A 19,654-nucleotide genomic window follows, 5' to 3' on the forward strand; every position below is an offset into this window, starting at 1 on the left:
GCAGGAGTTGGGGCCCTCTGCAGAGATCTGCTGCCCTCTAGTGGTGATCGAGTCTCTCCTGAGGTTATAATGAAGGTCCCAGGCGTTTTCTCCTTTAGGTAACAATCATTTATTTAAGTGCTTCTGAGGTACTTTGAACAAAAACAATATGGCATTAACATAACACTGAACCGATACAACAATATAGAGTAACATTATAAAAGTAATTCACATCTTTAAAGGAAGTCAGGCAACCAAGCGTGTGATCAGGATGGAAAAATTAAAAAAAAGCGCCTCTAGCACCGGGAGGGACCTTTTATTTCGGAGCTTTTCTCAGATGATGTCAACAAAAGCCCTGAACCTAATGTTGCACACGCGTCCTAGAAAGTAGCTGCACGGCTCAAAATCACCACAGAAGTAGAAAGATGAAAACACTGCCGTTTTCAGTGACGTGCAGTTAAATCCCTGCACGTCACTGATCGCGGGACAGGAGCCAAGGAGAAAATGTCCTATGCATAACAATCAAGCATCCCTTTACTTGTAGTAACGATTCACTCTTTTTTTTTGTCTCAAGCTGATCCGTGAATGAGGTTCCCAACGCCGAGGCCCCTTTGTCTCTCTGCCACTATGCCGTGATACAGTTTGCAGTGCAGCTTCCCGTGTTCAGGCTCAGTGAACGCGGCCTTCGAGAACACCAGCTGGTTGTCCCGGTTAACCGCCACTCCGTGCGCTTGGCAAAGTCGCGCCGCGAGGCTCGCGTCCAGAGACAACAGCTGAGCCACTTCGTCAAGAGGGAAGCGGCAGTTGCGGCTGCTGAAGCCGTGGCTGTAGATTAGCAGCAGATCCCGGCCGCACGTCACCAAGTGGCGGTGCAGGGCGCAGCTCTGCAGGAAGTTCAACCGCCGAGCCAACCGGAGCAACCGCACGGGGTTTCGCTCCAGAAAAGCTCGGTTGATGGAAAGAGCGAGGGTGATGGCGGGAGAGCTGCGGAGCCGGCTGGGCAGCCCCATGACGTGCTGCGTGGCACGAGCCGAACCTGGGGGAGGCGAGGAAAAAAGGAAAGAAAGAAATGAGCAGGCAACAATTGTTAAAAAAAAAGCTACTGATAACATTGATACCCCCCCAGTACAGCTGGCTTTGAGTGTGAGGTCAATAAAATGTATTAACCAGTGAAAGAGGGTAACATTTGCTGCCAATGAAGAGCTGCTCAACAGAAAAACCTTTCCATCAAATCTCTGCATCAATAATAAACATGGTGCTTGCTTAAAAACGCATGCAAATACACCAAAGGAAAAACTTGCATGCGACACGAACCCAAGTTGTACAGCAGACCAAGAGCTTGCAACTCGTCCTGGTTGGCATGCGGTCCTGCTCCGGCGCCGTAGCAATCCAACAGCCAGCTCAGATTCTCCTGCAGGTGTGTGTCGTTAATGCGCGGGTCGTAGAGGCGCAGGGGCTCCCCGCAAAGGCGGTACGAGGCGTAGATGAGGAAACGCACCGTCCGCTCCAGAATGGCCACGCAGGTCGAACCCGACACCCTCTGGATGATCATGTCCTGTTTCACGCCGCGCAGACGGTCAAAGGCGAAGCTGTAAGCCTGGAAGACAAGTCACGTCGATGGGAATGTGTGCTACGAAAGAGTTTTTAATGTATTCATTGGGTCAGCTTGAACATCGACATCGAGATCTTAAGGGCTAGTGACAAATGAACTCGACACAGTACCAGCGTTCTGGCAGATTTGCAGATTTTTAAAGCCCCCTGATTTACGTGATTTGGAGCGTTACAAATACACGGTTAAGGGGGTTTGCTCGACCTCAGTTAAAACTGAGTGACAGAAGTGGGGGGGTACTTGCCTCTGTCCAAGGATGCAGGTGAGGTGAGGCGACGATGTCGTCAACGAGGTAACACACAGTTTTCAGCAGCACCGCAGCTGGCCGGAGATCCGCGGGGTTCGTCAAGTCTTTCCCGGCTGCTGGTCTGGAGTACTCTTTGACCACGCGCAGGGGGTCTCCCTTGGGCCGCCGATCTCCCTCCGTGCCCGCCGACACCTCGAAGCGGTGGAGGCGGCTCTGCAGCTGGCGGTCCCGCAGCTCACGGGCAGGGCACATGGTCTGGCAGGTCCCCCTGGGCACGGCTTCGTCCCCATGTCTCTCATCGGTGTCCTCCTCTATGACCTGTGATTTGCCTGGGCCTCGCCACTGTTCTTCAGTCCTAGTTCTCCATCCTCCTCCTCCTCCTCCTGCCGGTGCATCCCTCCTCTGAGAGTGAGAGCTGCTCGAGGGGAAACGAGTTGGTTGTTAGCTGAACATGTAATCTGTTAGGGACCACGATACAATGAGCATAAAGAAGAACAGCCCAGAACCGCTGTGTTTAACTCCGCTCTAACGTGACAGTTGCATTGTTCTGTTGAGTTACAGAATACTTTTTCTCATGCCTGTAGCACAACACCACCAATCTCTGCGGTCTTCCTTCCTCTCTCCCAATCTTGAAATAACATAACTATCTGAAATAGCAAACGTTAGCTTGGAAAATTGCTGCCATACTAAAGGACTTGTCTGAGATGACATTTTTCTCCCACTGCAACAACCCTTTGCCTGACTTAGCTGCTAAAGCTAAAGCTACTAGCTATTAGCTGTAAGACGCTACGGGTGGTTGTACTACAAAGCTGATTTCTATAGCTAGCTAGCTAGCTAGGGCAGTTCGCTTTTTATGTAATTTGTCGTGTTTAATACGTAAAAACAAAAAAAGAAACATTTACTCACATGCGACGAGGGGCTCTCCTGCGGTTCATCGGTCATACAAAAGACCGCTCGTCACTTTCCTGAATGAGCCAATAGAAATGTCTCATTGTTGTTTTGACTTGACGTCACATCCGGAAATAGAAGCGACGGCTGAAAGCGGAGCGGCGTAAACAACACGGCCGTGGTTTAAAGATGAAGGCAGGAAGAGCTTTTGAATTAAATGGTACAAATCGTAAAATAATTCTAAAATGTTAATACATGTTGTCTGATGAACCTATTGTTATCAAAATCGATTGTAAGACACAATAGCTACAAACTAGATAAGACATTCATATTACTGAACTTCAGTGCTTCTTAATCAAATCTCTAAATCAAAGGTCTTCAACAGGGGGTCTGCAGACGTACTGCAGGGGGGTCGTGAAGTCTTTAGAATTAATTAAAATAATTGTATTATTTTTTCAACCATTTTTTTCCTCACACATTTAAATGTCTTCAGAATTGTATTTATTGTCTTTAAATACACATTGACATGAATCCAACATATTGTAGCGAACAGATAAATTGATGGTGTTTTCTTTGTCTGCAAAACACACATTCAGCTGCCCCCAGGAGCTCCCTCTAGCTGGGCACCGGTTCATCTCTAAATGAATGTGTGATAGCTTTCCGTTATCAGGCAAACATATATCTAACACGGATTTGAAAGTAAAATTTCTCAGAAATGTATTTGGAATACCGTTCTCTAGCCTGTTGTTGCTTTTGGTAAAAATGTCCATGTAGCCTTTTCAATTCATTTAGACATTTGTGTGTGTTTATTACCTGTTTTAATCAATAAGAGTATTGAAAAGCAAATTATCATCAATTATCAGTAACTATTTAGCATGACAACATATCATAATACAGCCATAAAGAAATCTGACAGGATACATAAAAACAAAACACAAACGGTACAAATACTTCAGGGGTATCCAAAGTGCATATACTGTGTTTCACGCTGTGTGGTAGCTTTCATCGTTTGGGGCAAAAGAGCTCGTGGGTTCTTGCAGTTCCAAGATGTTCTTCCTCGGTGGCCTGCTGGACATGGATTGTATGACGGCAGACCAACGATGACAATTCCAGCAGCTCTGAAAATGTACTAGGGAGACAAAAAAACAATAATGTTTTAGTAAGAGCGCAACCGTGTCAGGATACATTTTCACACGTGCAGATCTTTGTAGGTAAGTAACCGTTTTGTTTGTAGGGCTATCCTCGACAAAATGAGTTCTTGACACTACCACAACCAATGATTTAATCAGGAGATCTTCAAAACGGAGTCCCTCCACAAAGAGTGAAACAATAATTTGAATTTGTGTTACTCGCATCCATCAGAGAAATCTGCTTAAGTTCCTTGAAACTAAGTCATGCAGTATGGTAAAGCATTTCAAATAAATAATACACAAAAGCAATCTTCGTTGACTCAGACCGAAGTGGCACACCTACCGTTTCAACAATATAAATATAGCAAATAACAGATCATGTATTAACGGCATCACCAAGATCCAAAAAAGGTTCTCTGCATATGTGCCTACCCAGAAAGCTGCTGGCTTATGGTCTTTGATGTCGTTTTCATGTCCCTAAGGGACTCCAGGGAAGTGCTGTTGTCCTTAAGATCTCCATCCGTGCACTGCAACAGCAACATTTCGCTCTCCTTCAGGCAAGCCTCGGCTTCATCTGAAATGAAACGAGCGGATGTGATCTTTTAATTCTTTTAATATCCTCTTTTTTTTATTATGGATCTTGTTCATGCACTGCAATCCTGCAAATGTTTTCACTCTGACTAATGAGTGATTACTTTATTTTATTTGTTTAAAGATTCTTATTTTTGTTTTGTAAGTGTTCGTCTCGTAGGTTCGAAGCCAAAAGGACACTGCTGAGTCAGGTGATATCTGCTCGTTCAGAATTTTTTTTAAAGTTGTTACGTGCAACTTACATGTTGCCAGTTTACACTCACATGTTGCCAGGAAAAATCTGATCAAAAGATACAAGCAGATTAGCTGAATTCTTTTTAGAGTTGAACTAACTCAGTTATGGTTAACAGTGTTGTTTTCGTGCACAAAGTAAAAACAAAAACCTAGGAATTCCATTCTGTCCCCATCAATGTAGAAATTCTGGACAGGCAGTTCATGTCGCGTGGTGTCGACGGCTGTGGCGAAAGACTTGTAGTCCTTTGTGAATTGTTTGGCAGTTTCCACCACAGGAGTCAGTGCGGCGATCTGATGGAAAATTGCAATATTAGCAAGATGCACAAAGCATCTTACACACAGTGCACACATCCATTTCTTTACATTACAATAAATGAATTATAAATATTTAAGCCATCTGTTCACCATCTTATTTGATCATCATCATTCAGCTAGAAGGACTATGCGTGTTCAGGATTAGCGATTAATGTCTCAAATGATAAATGTCTCACTGTTGTGACACTCCACCATTAAGATGGACATTTCAAATATATGTATTACATAAGGTTAATTGCAAAAAGAAAAAAACATTACCTGTAAATCCAGTAGCTCATTCAGTAGCCTGTCCTGCTCCATGAGGAGGTACTGGCGTTTCTTTTCCTGGACCTCATTATGGAGCGCCTCTTCTTCCTCCATCTCCTGCATGATCCTGGCCTCTGCCTCAGCTTCTGCCTTTGCAGTATTGCTCTCCATCTACATCAAAGTTATAGAGCCAGATCAGTCACATCATGGCGTTATGACTGGTTATATCGCACAGAACACAGAACAAGCCAGAAAAAAACATTACATTACATTATCCACTGATTGGACAAAACAGATGCATTAAAAGCAGTTTTCTGCTTTTTATGTGAAAACTCACTGACCTTAGCAGTGATGTAGGCCAGTAGGAACGTTTGCATCTCAACGATCCTCTTAGTATTCTCTGGATTCCTGTCGTGCTCGACTGCATTTTCAACAATAGTTTTTTCTTAAAGAGAAAAGAACCCTGTTAGATGACACTCAAATTTTTAAATCACTTCTAGAATGTTAAATATTTAAACCACTTTACCTTTGATGACTGAAATATCAAAATTGGGTCGAAAGTAGTGTCCATCTGAGAAAGTGGACTGCAGAATACTTTTCCCAAGCAACGAAGGCTCATTTTCTCGTGACATCATCGCTGAGAGGAAAACAACACTTATAAAGAAGTGCCGGTTTTCACGCTGAGATTTGACGTGGACAGTTTCCAGTGTTTGAATCACTTACATGTTCCTGGAGTCTGGTGGGCCATTGAGCGTCGTGGCGGAGTGCCCACTCTCGGTTTTACACCGCTGGGTTTTGGTGAGGAAGGTCGCGGCGGAGCAGCAATAGACTCGTTGGTCAGTGAGTTACTCTGGAAATGTTTAAAAGGGGTGCAATGAGATACACATGTGTTACCAGAAAAAATGTGCCAAAAGACAGATTCCTGAACAGCATTGACCAACACAGGCAGAATTATACTTATCATTGAGTATTGGCAGGTCTATATACTAACTGAGATGGGTCGCCATGAGTAAAACACATTTGTTTTATTGACAAATAAAAAAGTTTTACCTTTGAAAGCGATGTCTTCTCAGCAGGCTGCATGTATCGAGACTTGACGATAGTTCCACTTGCTAAACGTTTACGAAAAGACGTTGACAAAATAAAATGAATTCCTGAAAGTTAAATGACTAACATATCTGTAAATTTCTCGTATCATAGATCAAATATTAGATACAAAAGGAAAAACCCATTGTTGAAGAATACCAGCTTGAGAAAAGCTAGTTAAAATGAGCACTTTCACAACACTGTTCTCATTGTTGAATGTTGTAAGGCTTTGACGAAGTGTAAAAAGCAGATTATAATATAGTTTTTGAAAGATATTGAGTATACACCATTATATGGCAACACTTTCCTACTGAGACAACGTCTCATCCACTGGATATTATCATCGACATAATTCAAGGTGATTTCACGTTAAATGGTTTTATCTGGAAAGGATCTGGAAGGATTGTTTCAAAGATTGAACTGGAGTTTGTTGGCATACGGTCAAGTAAGGTTACTGGCAGCCGTCTGATAAGCGACAGATGTGTAATCAATTGACGTTAGAACAACAACACTTACATTTAGCACTTTTCTTTCCAGTTCCGGTGATGTTGTGGTTACCAGCATTGCTCCCGCTACTCGAGCTGAAAACAAAGCAAAAAGGAGTCTAATTAAACCAAATCTACAAATTACAAAATAATAGACGACTGTGTGTCTATTGAATTTGAAACCCAAAGCTTTGCTAACAAGTTAGCTCACAATGTCTACCGACACGATCCTTTATTACATTTGCTTTTCCAGCCTGCTCGTTAGTTGTATGTCTGGTACAGCAGTGCGAATGGTCATGTTTTTAGCTAAATAATACACCATAAAATCAACGGTATAGCGTATTAAGGTTAAATAAAAGTATTTGTTAGCCTGACTAATGCTAGCTCTTTTCTTACGTTACGTTAGTTAATTCATTCTAAAATTAAACTGGCCACAAATCGACGGATCACACGATACCCGGTAAAAAGAAAAGGAAGTAACGTAGTTATACGAGGACTAAAGTACCTCTTAGCTTCGGTACTTTTAAAAGTACTTGGCACTGTTGATGTTCTTTTCGACGCCATAATGTTTTGAAGCAAACCGCCAGTGCGCCCGTTTCTGCAGACCGGTAGAAACAAGAGGTGATGTTTTTCGTTCCACCCAACATTTAAAAATGAATAACTCACATTTGTTCTAGTAACTGCGCAACTGTATTACAGTTTTTCAACACACAAAAACACATAAACAAAAAAACAGAGCAAACACATAATTTCAAAATGAATACACACTTCCTATATGATACTTTTGTAGCACAATGTTTTACAGAACCTCTTCCCAAACGCCGACTGCACACTGTTGTGACAAAGTATAAAACATTTCTTTTTTTTCTGTTAAATTTGTAGCATGTTATGAATATAGACCATGAACACAAGTGAAATGGGGAACGAAAGACATATGTTGTTTCTCAACTATCATATAATTGATTATTGTGATATTTCGATGGCAGTGTTTAGCACAGAACAAACAGTTTTGATTTTGAATGATGTGTTTTATTAACCTAATGTGGCTAGCTACAAAAAGTGTTACAAATCAGCCTAAAGTTATATAAAGATATAAGGCCAGGTAAATTAGTACGTGGTTTCAATAATTCAAACGTATTCTTTCTCTTTCGTTCTCTCTCTCTCTCTTCTAACTTTAATTTCCTGTTTATGGAAATAGATGTTTCTATTGGAGATAAAGTGTTAACCATCCAAAATGATCAAATAAAGACAATTTAGTTTGAGGTTGGATTTTCCTTCGAACTTTGGGGTGATCCCTGATTCCACATTTTTGATACAACTCCTAAGTCTATGGTCCTCCTATGGTTGTAACCAGTTCTGCATTGGCTGTGATTTCATAAAGATTTAAGCCTCTTCTTCTGCAGTGGCGTCAGTCGCAACGCCAGTAAAAAATATACGTTGGAGAAAGAACCCGAAGAAACATCTCCCTTGACATTGACGGCGGGGAATATCAAAAGCTACAATTGTTCTAGTAACCACTAGATGGGTGTAAGGGGCTACAATCCTCTTAGTTACACCCCCAGTCTGTACAGACTCCATTAATGAGTGTGTCTCCATGCTATGTGTTGTCTGCCGAACCAGTTCTCTAAACCTGGAGTTTACTTGTTGGTTGTGTGCACACGTCTTAAAGAACATAATGGGTGCTGATCCCACCTGTCTGAGCTGGTCTCGGACGACAGGAAGGACATTGTGAGGAGAGCGGGTGTGGGAGAGGCTGGTAAACACTGAACCAGCAACCTCTACCCTGACTCCCCTCCACGGACGTGGATGGATAAACCAACAGGGGGGGTAGAGAGTGGCTTATAAGAAAAGGCTTCAAAATGTAGGCCATCCTGCCTTTTTTGCAGCGGTTGAATTGGATTTCAATACGGCGTGCATGCTAGACGACATCCGGGTAGTTTTATTCTGACTTTAATAAATTCTCACGATAAAGGTTGAACATTTGGGCTTGGCACTGAAACAAATATCTCACAAACACATGCCCTGTATTTGTATGTGTGTGTGTGTGTTCCAAGCATGTGATGTGAGTGTGTGTCTGTGCAAAGGCCGGGCCTTATCATTGCCCCCCTCACGCTCTCTCTCAGTGTAATAAAGCCTGAGGCTGTGCGTCTGCATGCTGGCTGTCCATCTCTCGCCACCAGGCAATGCCAGAACAAATAGCGGCCTCTGAGGTGCCGTTGATGATGGAAACAAGTGCAGCGTGGACTCTTTTGAGTTCAATTAGTAAAACCTGTGATTGAAGACGCTAAATGCTTTAGAGGTATGGCTGTTTCCCTCTTCTCGCTGGAGTTAAGGTCTAGATCGGGCTGAGGAGCTGGGGGGAAAGAGTAAGAAGATCACGTTGAAAGACGGCACCGCGAGGAGGCTGAATGAAAGTCCTTGTCTCTTTCCTGAGCCCACCTCTCTTGGCTCTCCCTCCGCTCCGAAACTCTGACGTCCAATGCAGGATCCGTCTGTGTCACCGTGACCTCACTGATACTCTGCTTTTGCCTCTCCAACACATTGCTGAGGCGATAGAGATGCAAGACGACGCCGCTCAAATTCATATACTGAATAAAGTGAAAGGAAAGTCGCTGCACTTTCTGAACACATCTACTGTATGTACACGTGACTACACACACACACACACACACACACACACACACACACAAACACAGACAATCCATCCATGCAGCCCACATGCCAGCCCTTCTTTCCCTTGCGGTAAGCTGTTACTCATCACAGCCCAGACTGCCAGTCTCTTACACATAGCCTTCCAGGAATGCCTCAAATACACAGCGCCTCATACTCTGAAGCCAAATGGCAATATTTGGCACATTCAATTTGACAACTGCACAAACTGAGAATATTCTAAGAATACCTATCGGTTTATTCCGCATTCAAGAGTTGAATTTAGGGAACTTTGGTATTGCTGCTATTTCCGAGCAGATGGGTGGATGATTTCTTCTGTTTGCTCTGGTCTTGGGAGCTAAAGAAGGACCCGACCAGTCAGCCAGGGTTTTCCCAGTAAGCACTTAAGCTTTTCTCTGTTGGCTAACCGCGGTGCACGTTCCCCCTGGGCCTTTTAAAATATCCAAATCCAAACGCTTTGTGTGTATCGCTGTCCTACTGAAAGAAATCAACACATATTTTTAAAGTGTTGGACTATTTGCTTTGTGGATGATAATGAGCGGACTAAGACCATGTGTCTCTGTATGAAATATGAACCTGGGAAAAGGAGATGATAGCTCGACTCGGCGTAGCTTTCCATAAAGATTGGAAACGGCAGGCCTGGCTCTGTCCTGTGGCAAATACAGAGGTGCTGGTGTGCATATTTTAATATTTTGCACGGAGGCAGGCGAGTCGTGTCCTCCTCCTCCTCTCAGTCAAAGTTGGCACATTTAACGGCCAAACGCAGGCAGAGGTGTCAATCTTTCTATCTATTTCTCTGCTAGGAAGCAAACGTGTGCATGCTCCAAAACTGGCAGTTTGTGCAATGACGAGCGGCATGGTCTCCAAGCAACACCGCCGACCCCGTTCAAATGGCGGCAAAGCCTGATTCTTGACCTCACGCACGCGTCGCTCACTTGCTAATTGTTTAATTACGGTGCTTATCTTCACAGTATGTGACCTCGGCTTGGCGCTCGCTCTTGTGGATGAACTCTGCAGCGTCCCTGAGGCGGGAGGGATTTCCTACATGCGTCTTGGGGGAAATAAGCTATTTATTCAGGCAGAAACTCGGAGAACATGCAGCGTAGCTTCAGTCACATCATCACGGGTCAGCGGTTTACATCCTTGATAAAAGTGCGGCGAAATGGTATTTTGTGTATTAAATGGGTCCTGCAGGCTCCTATAAATGTCTCACACCAGTAACTGTGGCAAAGAATGACTCGGTGTGTTACTTAAGGATACGTGTGTAACTTTAGACACCAACAGACCTACTTACTTGCTAATTCCTGAAAAGCGAATGTGTCTTTGTGTATTTGTTTCAAGCATCCATGTGAATGTTTGAGAACGAGACATGACCACCGTACAGCAAGCATGACTGGTTGTGTGTGTGTGTGTGTGAGAACGGTGTGCGGCTCTTTAGCGGGGCAGTGTAGCGTGCAGTGCGGCCCAGGCCGGCGCACAGGCCGTCCCCGGGTAATCCCCCCGTTTTCAGGAGCCCTGGCCCGTACTTGATGAGCTTGAGCAAGAAAAGGGCTGCGCTCCCTCGTGTGTTCCCCTTCTCTCGTTCTCTCACTGTCTCCCTCTCTTTCTCTCTGTCTCTCACTCTGTTATTCCCCCTCTTTTTCTCATGCCCCCCCCCACCCCCCCACACCCTCCTGCCCGTCCCCTGGAGCCACTTTGCGAATGAATGGATACCAAGTGTTTACTCAGCAACTCTGTCCGTCCCTCTTCATTTCTCAGGATTTCATCAACAAAAGGACACGGCGGGTCGCCGTGTGTCGACAACCCGTTTTTGTCTCAGTCGACTGTTTTTTCTGTACTTAATCTTATCATATAACAATATCAAAAGTTACGCTTGTGTGATTCTTTGTGAAGAAACTCCCTTGTGCAGATCTGTTGATTAAATAAACTAGTGTTTGGTCGAGGAACAATTTATTTGGTGGAGGAGACCACTAAAAAAAGAGGAAGAGGATGTGCACATCAACTGCCATCAGAGACCACCGGAGACTTCTGTGGTATCGGAAATCCAGGGAATATGTCAAAGGAGCATTGCACAAGTCTGCCATTGTCACTGTGCACACACACACACACGTATTTAACGCAACTATTAGCCTCTGACGCAAACGCATTGGTTGTTTTGCTTTATTTGAACGCTTCCAGGGACACACTTTCAACCCATTTGTAAAGTAAAAAAGGAGAGCGTGTGATTCAAGGGGACGGGGATGAAATCTGCCACGACACTTTGTTTATATCTGTTGTTCTTGTTTAATAACTGTGAGTTGGTGGTAGAGACAACGTACGCATGAAGGCCACCTCAGTGCACGGCCTAACGATCTACAATTAGCCGATAGGAACCGTCAAAGATACACAAATTACACCTGATTATGTGCGTTACAGTGATATGGAACCCCAATTTACAAAGTTACAGGTTCTATCATCAGTATGAACCCAAACAGCAGGGACAAGCTTCTGCCCGACCGTAGCGACCCATCTGACAGTCTGGAAACACACTGCTTTTTTTCCACCATTTCAAAAAGCAATGTGCATACAGCAGTATGGACCCTGACGTGGTCCCCGATGCCGCCGGTCAGCAGCGTCGCCGCGGCATTGAGTGAGGCGGCTTCTTCCGGCGCGGCAGGGTGCCAAAGAAGCAAGGCGCTCACCTCGCGTGAACCGAACGCGCGCATGTCGCTACATGGGGTTGCACCGCGTCCGTGACCAAGCGCGCGGGGAGCGTCGAGGTGCCGAGAGGCATGGGCAGGCTCTGCTGGGGTGGTAGCGGGGTGGCTTTGGGAGGAGAGGGGATTAGCGAGAGGCCGCGGGGCCCCGAGGCAGAGGGCCCGTTTCCTGGCCTGAGCCCCTGTTTGTCCTGCCTGACCTGGCAGCTCTGGGGGCAGATCCTGCTTGGATACAGCCCCGCTCCCACGCCTGTCTGAAGCTGTTAGCCACTGGCTGTGAGTAGCTAGCTGGGCTTAGTGTTGTCTGGGCTGCGGCTGGGTTCAGTTCACCAGTGCGGGGGTGTTGACAATGTGAGGGTGACGGGGTGGTGGGCAGCTATGATTAATGACTGGTTGGATGATTGTCACCATATATGTTCATTTCAGGCCTGTCAGCATAGGACGGTTGAGCAGGTGTGAATCCCTGTGCGTGTTTCCTTTCTCCTGATCTGCGCATCTCAACACGAATGAATGAATGAAAGATAAACCAAACGTCACGTTTGTTAGCAAGGTGGCTAATGTAACGTATTTTCAGAGCTTCAGCGTACTTTGGCAAAAATCCTACAGCGTTCTTTCAAAATATGTTTCCTCATTGGTTTCGTTGAGGATGGCGGGAGAAAATGGTCCTGCTTCCAGAATGATTCACAAGATGACTCCGTAAGCCAGTGATCGTCTTGTGTCACTCCTTTATTTATGTTTACCTTTCTTTTCTTTTACTATGTGTGCATCCTCCAGTTAGTAAAAGTGCACAAATGACATTATCATTCGGCCTCGCTGCAGGCATTGTACCCTTCATAGCAGTCGCCTCTCTGTCCACCTTTTTGTAACTAACTTCAACCCCCTATTTGCCTAAATCATCAACTAAAAGCGCCATCAAACGACTGTGTTTGCAGGGTGTTGTCTGCGTACCACTTGTGTGCAGATCTGTGTTTTTACTTAAAAGATCTGTAAGATAACACCTCAATGGGTCGGTGTGGGGGGGGGGGGGGGGTTGTTTGATTATGGCTCTCCAAAAATGAGAATGAAATGAGTGGGATATTTACTTTTCCCCACCAAAAGCTTTGATAGCTCAATTGCTTGTTTTCAGTGGCTTGTTATTATTTTTCAATTGGTGGATTGTGCGTTGGGCTTGGAGGAGCGCGGAGCAGCTCGGCGGGTGTTGTTTCTGGCCTGGATACACACGGAGCAGTCAGTGAAAGCGGGGAGAGGAGGAGAGATGGAAGGGGCTCGTCCGTAAATCTCTGTTATAGACCGAAGGAAACCATCTGATGCTGGGCTTGTTGTTCTCCCCTGAGCTCTATCTTTCCCTGGACAGCGGACAAAAAGACCCTTTCAAGTATTTTCAGGGAACTAAATCATTAAACCCTTTTAAAAAAAAAAACACCTATTTAAAATTGATGTTCCTTTTTACTGTCAAGTAATCAGAGGAACGTTACAGGGCTCCTGCCTCCATCGTCATGGAGAGCCAGTGGCGTCATAAAACTGTCAACGCCTCTCTCTCACCTGGACTGACACCCCCCCCCCCTCTCCTCCCCCCTCCTGAACACCAGGGCAGGACAAGGGGCTATTTCTGGCCAGGGCAAAGCGATCAGTCGCTGCTGAACTATTCGCACAACCGTACAAGCTTTTGTTCCCCCCCTCCTCCCCGTTTCTGACCATTTCGACAAGAAAACAAGACCCTCCTATCGTTTCTTTTATGAATCTGGCAAATTACTCTTACTTCTCTGGCATGTGCAACATGACCGCCGAGATGCAGCACTCGCCCGCCGAGGCGAGTCCCGTGGTCATGTCCCCGGGCGTGTGCCTGGACTCCCCGCAGCCGGCCGCGATGCTCCAGGCCCGGTCCAAGGACAACGTTCTGATCAAGTCGGAGCCCCGCGGGAACAGTCCGAGCGCGGAGGACGGAGCCGCTCCGGGACAGACCGAGGAGCACCTGCCCACCGGCAGCCGGCGGAGGAAGAGGCCCGTCCAGAGGGGGAAACCTCCCTACAGCTACATCGCTCTCATCGCCATGGCCATAGCCAACTCCCCCGAGAGGAAGCTCACCCTGGGGGGCATCTATAAGTTCATCATGGAGCGCTTTCCCTTCTACAGGGAGAACTCGAAGAAGTGGCAAAACTCCATCCGCCACAACCTCACCCTCAACGACTGTTTTGTGAAGATCCCCCGGGAGCCCGGCAGGCCGGGCAAAGGCAACTACTGGACCTTGGACCCCGCCGCCGAGGACATGTTCGACAACGGCAGCTTCCTGCGGCGGAGGAAGCGGTTCAAGCGCACGGACGTGAGCACCTACCCGGGCTACATGCAGAGCTCCAGCGCGTTCACCCCGACCCCGATGGGCCGGCCGTCGTACCCCAACACCCTGTACGCGGGGATAGGCACCGGGTACGGCGCTCCGCTGACGGCCGCGTCCCCGCACCCGGCCATGCTGCATCACTACCAGACCTCCGGCGGGGTCGGCCAAGGGCAGCCGCGCAGCATGTTCAGCATCGACAACCTCATCAGCCAGCAGGCGGTGGCGCAGGGCGGCCCGGGTGGGGGGGGGGACCTCAACTCCCAGGCGCTGGGGCTGGGGCTGCACGCGGGAGGTGACATGGGCACCATGGCCTCCAGCTGCTCGGTCACCGGCAGCGACCAGTCGGGGTGCTTCCAGGGCCAGACTGTCAACCCCTCGGGGAACATGCTGAGCAGAAACAGCGGGAACCTCTCCGGGTACCCGTACTCCTCCTCGGGCTCCTCGGGCTCCCCTCCGCACCTGTCCACCATGGGCCAGTCCGGGTTCTCCCCGGGGAGCTCTCAGGTGTACTGCTCCGGGAACCGGCTGTCGCTGCCGGCCCTGCGGCCGGGCTCCTGCGCCGAGCACACGGATCAGCTGCTGGGCCTCCCCAGCCCCATGAACTCCTACAACAACTCCTACATGAGACAAGCGAACTTTGCGTCAGGGCTGGAGCGCTATATGTGACAGATTAATACCCCCCCGAAACGAATAAATCCGTATTAACGATTGCTTGCTAGTCCCAATATTAAAGTAGGCCCTCACACATTGAAGCATGTGGCGGTAATATCACTAATACCATTGGGCCTCTTCACGATGTCTGCTATTCATTAAACGACAGATAAATGTATTTTCTCCCGGGATCAGTGAAGAAATGCCACGTTTGTGTTGTGAAATCAAATGACCGAGCCTCGTGATGAAACATTCCTATTTTGAAAAGCCATTTCGATCCGTTTGACACATTCCATGACTGTATGTCACGTAGTTACGTGTATTTTATTGTGCCACCTTTCGTTCATATTTCCTGCGTGTCAGTTAGTTTAACACGTGTTTGTTACTCATGTGGGCCGTTTTCCGTGTAAATAGTTTGTTGAAACTTCATTAAAAGAAAAGAGTGTTATCGTTGTAGACAACAGGTCGCCTTGAATAAATTCAGGTTTTTTTACAGTAAAATAAATGTAGTCTTTATTCTCGATAGTTCAAATCTATTTGTCCGTGAAAGTAAAATTATTATACTAAAATATTTTTGAAAAATCTCCCTTGATTTTAGTGAAGCAGATGGTTATTCGTGTGTGTAACAGCTCAGTAACAGATCTTTAAATCTAAACGATTTGTAACAATAGTAATAAATCAAAGGTAAATGTGGCACATGTCCTACTCAATGTAGCTACAAATTAACTATCACGTAAACAATTATACACCCATATTCACAAAACATGAATTTAGAGTTCTTTGAATCACAGAAACTCACTGTAAACTAATCAAACTTTTTGACTGAAAGCTGTACGAATTAAGTAAAAATCTGTTATAAACAGGGCATATTGTTCAAAATTCTAAATGTGTATTTACCTTTACAGTTTGGTCTGAAGGTCATTAATCTTCAAATTTAGCTAAAAACAATATTTATCACAATTTAACTTGTACAGTTTTCTTCAACTCATTTATTTTCTTTGAATTGCAGGCTGGCAACTTAAAAGTGATATTTACTGGCTGAATTGACGCTGAATTGTCCATTTAGGTAAAGTTTGTATTAGATCGTAGTTTTTTTGTGAGTGTTTAGACAGTGTTACCTGTTATCATTTACACTGGCTATTTCAGAATAAATGTTATACTTGTATGTATTAAAGTGGTGCTATGAATTGCCATGCCCAAGATTATGCATATAATGAATGAATGAATTATTATTATTTCATTGCTCAGAAATCCAGTGCAGATGATTTAGGCCTATACAGCGCCATAAAACCTGAACCAAATACATATTAAACAGGAATTTTATTAATGCATTGCATGTACTTCTCTTTAGCTTATTTTGTTAATTAAGGCATTATCTTGAAAAGCATTCAGGAAACTCAGATATCCAGTGCAGACGTATAGTGCAGGTTGAGGAAGCAGCTGAACCATCAGGGCTTCAGGTGAGGTCATGGCATTTTGTTAAGAATCATTATGCATCAGCGATGTCATTGAAGGACATTTGGGGAAAGTGCTAAACTGCTTGGATTTGCAGTTTAGGGAAATGTTTCACCAACCGGAATTGGAGAAACTTGGATGTCGCAATTGAACCATATTAAACAAATTGAGAGGAAAGCACTATTTTAGCCTATTAAGTGCTGCAGAATAGATTGTTCTAAGTTGCATGGTCTGTTTTGGCTGCACAACTGGGAAAAGTATTTTTTTTTTACTATATTTTGGATATAGTGTATATTGGCATCTTAGCAGAACGTTTATCAATTTATTTAATTAGTCATTATCTTTATTTATTTGGTGCAGAATAGGTTTTATCACTGTTGTTATGTTTAAATCAGTGCCAAGTGACACAAATTAATTGATTAATTAATATATGTTAATAAAGTTTGCCAGTTCAACATAATATCAAAAAAAAAAATTTTATGTTTTGGGTGGGGGTCGGGTAGTGTTCCTACCAATGCTGAGACCAAACCTATACGCCCTTGACAGATACGTAGAGTTTTAATATTTTACAACAATATGAAGTTTGTCTCTGCTCAGGTTTGGAGGCTTATCAATAATACGGCTGTATTGATTTGTCTGTGTGTCACCTCCCGGTCTGATATTGACTCTGTTCTCCACTGAAACTATTGATACACCAAGAAGGATGTAGCTGCCTGGTGGGTCAATCTGATCGCACATGTATGAAGCAGTTGGAACTTGTTAGTTAAACTGCATCGTTTGGTTTACAGACAGTCTCTCATGAAGAGGGCATCATCCGAATAAAGGCCGACCGAACAAAAAGCCCAATTGTCTTTGATAATGTACAGTTTAGACTTTCATCCACTAGATGGCAGCAAAGGCAAGACGATTTCACTCATTTAAGAGAAATTGTTTTTGCTGTTTGTTGTTTTGGTTTCAATCAATACAGTAATTCTGTTCAGCAGTCAACAATGACACCACTTCTTAAGAAAAAAACACATGATCATTTTTAAATCTTTAGAAAGCTGATGAAACATTGTCTCTGCGTCATATTTGTGTTTAATATAATTTCCTCATTAATTAAACGACAATGACGAAGACATCTGTTAATAAACACAAACTGGACACAACAATGAAATAAGTGTGATCGGCTCGCATCCCCACTCGGACGTCACATTTAGTGTGTCACTAACATAGTGTCTAACAGCTAAAGAAGCTTTTCGTACTGTAACTCAAAGCATCAGGTGCCCCTGTGTGGCTTCTTGGCCTCACGCGTCATCACAGTGTTTCAGCATCTCTCTTCAATTGACACTTGTTGTCTTGAGGTTTATTGTTCAAAGGATATTTTTTTTATCATATGACAGATTTAGTTATTAGTAACTTCACAATTTGATATTTTTCCGCACAAACCTTTCTCAAATATGATGTCTGATTATAGATTAAAGAAGCCAGCGGTTGGTGGATTGGCAGCAATTTAATTGCTGGTTAGTCTATTTTGAAACTTGTTTTGGTCAATTTAAAAAGACTTAAGAAATGTTATGTTAAATTAAAGATGGTCATCAATTTTAACCTATTTTGGATAGTTTGTTTGCAGTATTGTAAAAAGTTTCCCAACTTGTGTGAGAACCTAATGCGACTATCCTTAAATATGACAATGCACAGGAATACACATAACTAACAATTTATACTTTATAATCAAATGTTCTTTTTTAAAAGAAAATGTTTCCATATTGAAATGAGGTATATTTATTATTTATATTACAAATGTTGCCTGAACTTATTTGACTGTTTTGTGAAACTTCTTATGCTGCTTATTCTGCTAAAATAGAAAAAAGAAATTAAATAACTGCTTTGCCTGCAAAATATCTATCATGCACCATTTTTTATAAAACTCAACACAGTATTTACTGTCATCAACAATCTGTTTTGTTTTCATGTTGTGTCTCTTTGTCAACAGCAGGGGGCGCTTCAACACCACTAAACGGAGACGATGAGGCCCCATTAAACCTTTGGAAGCTTCATGGACCTATAATATAGGACTGCGCGGGTTTTTTAGGTTGTTCAATTTAACAAATCTCAAAATAATACATTTTTTATAAAATGCAACAACAAAAATAAATATCTGCAGGTAAGCTGCAGAATCTTAATATTTTTAGAAAGTAAAAGGAGCTGTAAATAAAAAAAAGCCCTAAAATGTTATAGCTACACAAAGTACATGCATATTTTAGTCTATTTATTAGCACATATATTTATTAAATTAATCCAAATATATTGCCACTCACAACAAGCGGCACACAGAATGTAAGATAAACATGTAAATATGAAAATATGAAAAAAAAACATAAACCAACGCACTTAAGAGTTAGCCGGCTCCAAAGGGTTTGGATTTTGAATTGAAATCAAATTTAAATAATGATTTAAAAAAAACCATTATAAAATATGTCTGCTTGTGAGACTTGTGGAGAAAGTAACGCGTCATGTGGCTCGGCCGCAGTCAGACTTGTGACATGTCAGACAAAACCTGCTTCACCCCTTCACCTCCAGAAAAGACCAATAACGTAATAAGAAACTCACGAATCAGATCGTGTCGGAGGTTAGAATGAAACTCCAGCCTCGATGTGAAAATTAGAGGACCGTGGTGCTGGAGATGCACGCGCGTGACGTTAACAGTGTGTCTCTGCACACAATACACACACGTTACACGTCGTCATCACTGCTGAGCAGGACAAAGAGAAGCAGGTTGCATCGAACCACTGACTCCAATGTGCTGTCGTGAAATATGCAGAACATGCAGATAGTGTGTTGGGACGTTTTGAAAAGGGAAACACACAACCGGTGGGAAGTGGTCAAGGAATTAGGCGGCTGGCCAAAACCTTTGAGGAAGGATTTCAACACCCCCCCCCCCCCCCCCCCCCCAAAAAAAAAATCAGCCAATTTATCAGAAGGGACATAATAAAGAGCTCCGCCTGTTGATTTAACACCTTGAACCAAAACTGATGTAACGGGTCAAAATGTCTGA

The 19,654-nt window shown here is 44.1% G+C and overlaps 3 protein-coding genes across 4 annotated transcripts; 1 reads left to right on the forward strand and 2 right to left on the reverse strand.

Moving 5' to 3' along the window:
* Positions 1-84: 84 nt before the first annotated feature.
* Positions 85-2,937, reverse strand: sac3d1 (SAC3 domain containing 1). The gene is made up of 4 exons (XM_040183785.2): positions 2,742-2,937; positions 1,833-2,250; positions 1,294-1,576; positions 85-1,015 (listed from the first exon to the last, which is right to left on the reverse strand). Exons 1-4 carry the CDS (start codon positions 2,768-2,770, stop codon positions 549-551), a joined length of 1,197 nt encoding a protein of 398 aa, XP_040039719.2. The 5' UTR covers positions 2,771-2,937; the 3' UTR covers positions 85-548.
* A 569-nt stretch (positions 2,938-3,506) lies between these two features.
* On the reverse strand, positions 3,507-7,440 carry haus8 (HAUS augmin like complex subunit 8). Of its 2 annotated transcripts, XM_040185154.2 has the most exons (10): positions 7,316-7,440; positions 6,842-6,906; positions 6,290-6,351; positions 5,963-6,089; positions 5,766-5,876; positions 5,581-5,684; positions 5,252-5,410; positions 4,828-4,969; positions 4,286-4,427; positions 3,507-3,852 (listed from the first exon to the last, which is right to left on the reverse strand). In XM_040185154.2, the coding sequence occupies exons 1-10, from the start codon at positions 7,372-7,374 to the stop codon at positions 3,726-3,728; spliced, it is 1,098 nt and encodes a 365-aa protein (XP_040041088.2). In that variant the 5' UTR covers positions 7,375-7,440; the 3' UTR covers positions 3,507-3,725. The 2 variants fall into 2 exon arrangements, with proteins under 2 accessions (XP_040041088.2, XP_077964635.1); XM_078108509.1 differs by lacking the exons at positions 3,507-3,852; positions 4,286-4,427 and adding an exon at positions 4,549-4,724 and having other exon boundaries at positions 7,316-7,414.
* Positions 7,441-13,493: 6,053 nt separating this feature from the next.
* foxe3 (forkhead box E3) lies at positions 13,494-16,041 on the forward strand. The gene has a single exon (XM_040183480.2). It carries the CDS (start codon positions 13,912-13,914, stop codon positions 15,175-15,177), a length of 1,266 nt encoding a protein of 421 aa, XP_040039414.2. The 5' UTR covers positions 13,494-13,911; the 3' UTR covers positions 15,178-16,041.
* Positions 16,042-19,654: the final 3,613 nt, after the last annotated feature.

The sequence above is a fragment of the Gasterosteus aculeatus genome, chromosome 8 (genome assembly GCF_964276395.1).
Source record: "Gasterosteus aculeatus chromosome 8, fGasAcu3.hap1.1, whole genome shotgun sequence".
Taxonomy (NCBI): domain Eukaryota; kingdom Metazoa; phylum Chordata; class Actinopteri; order Perciformes; family Gasterosteidae; genus Gasterosteus; species Gasterosteus aculeatus.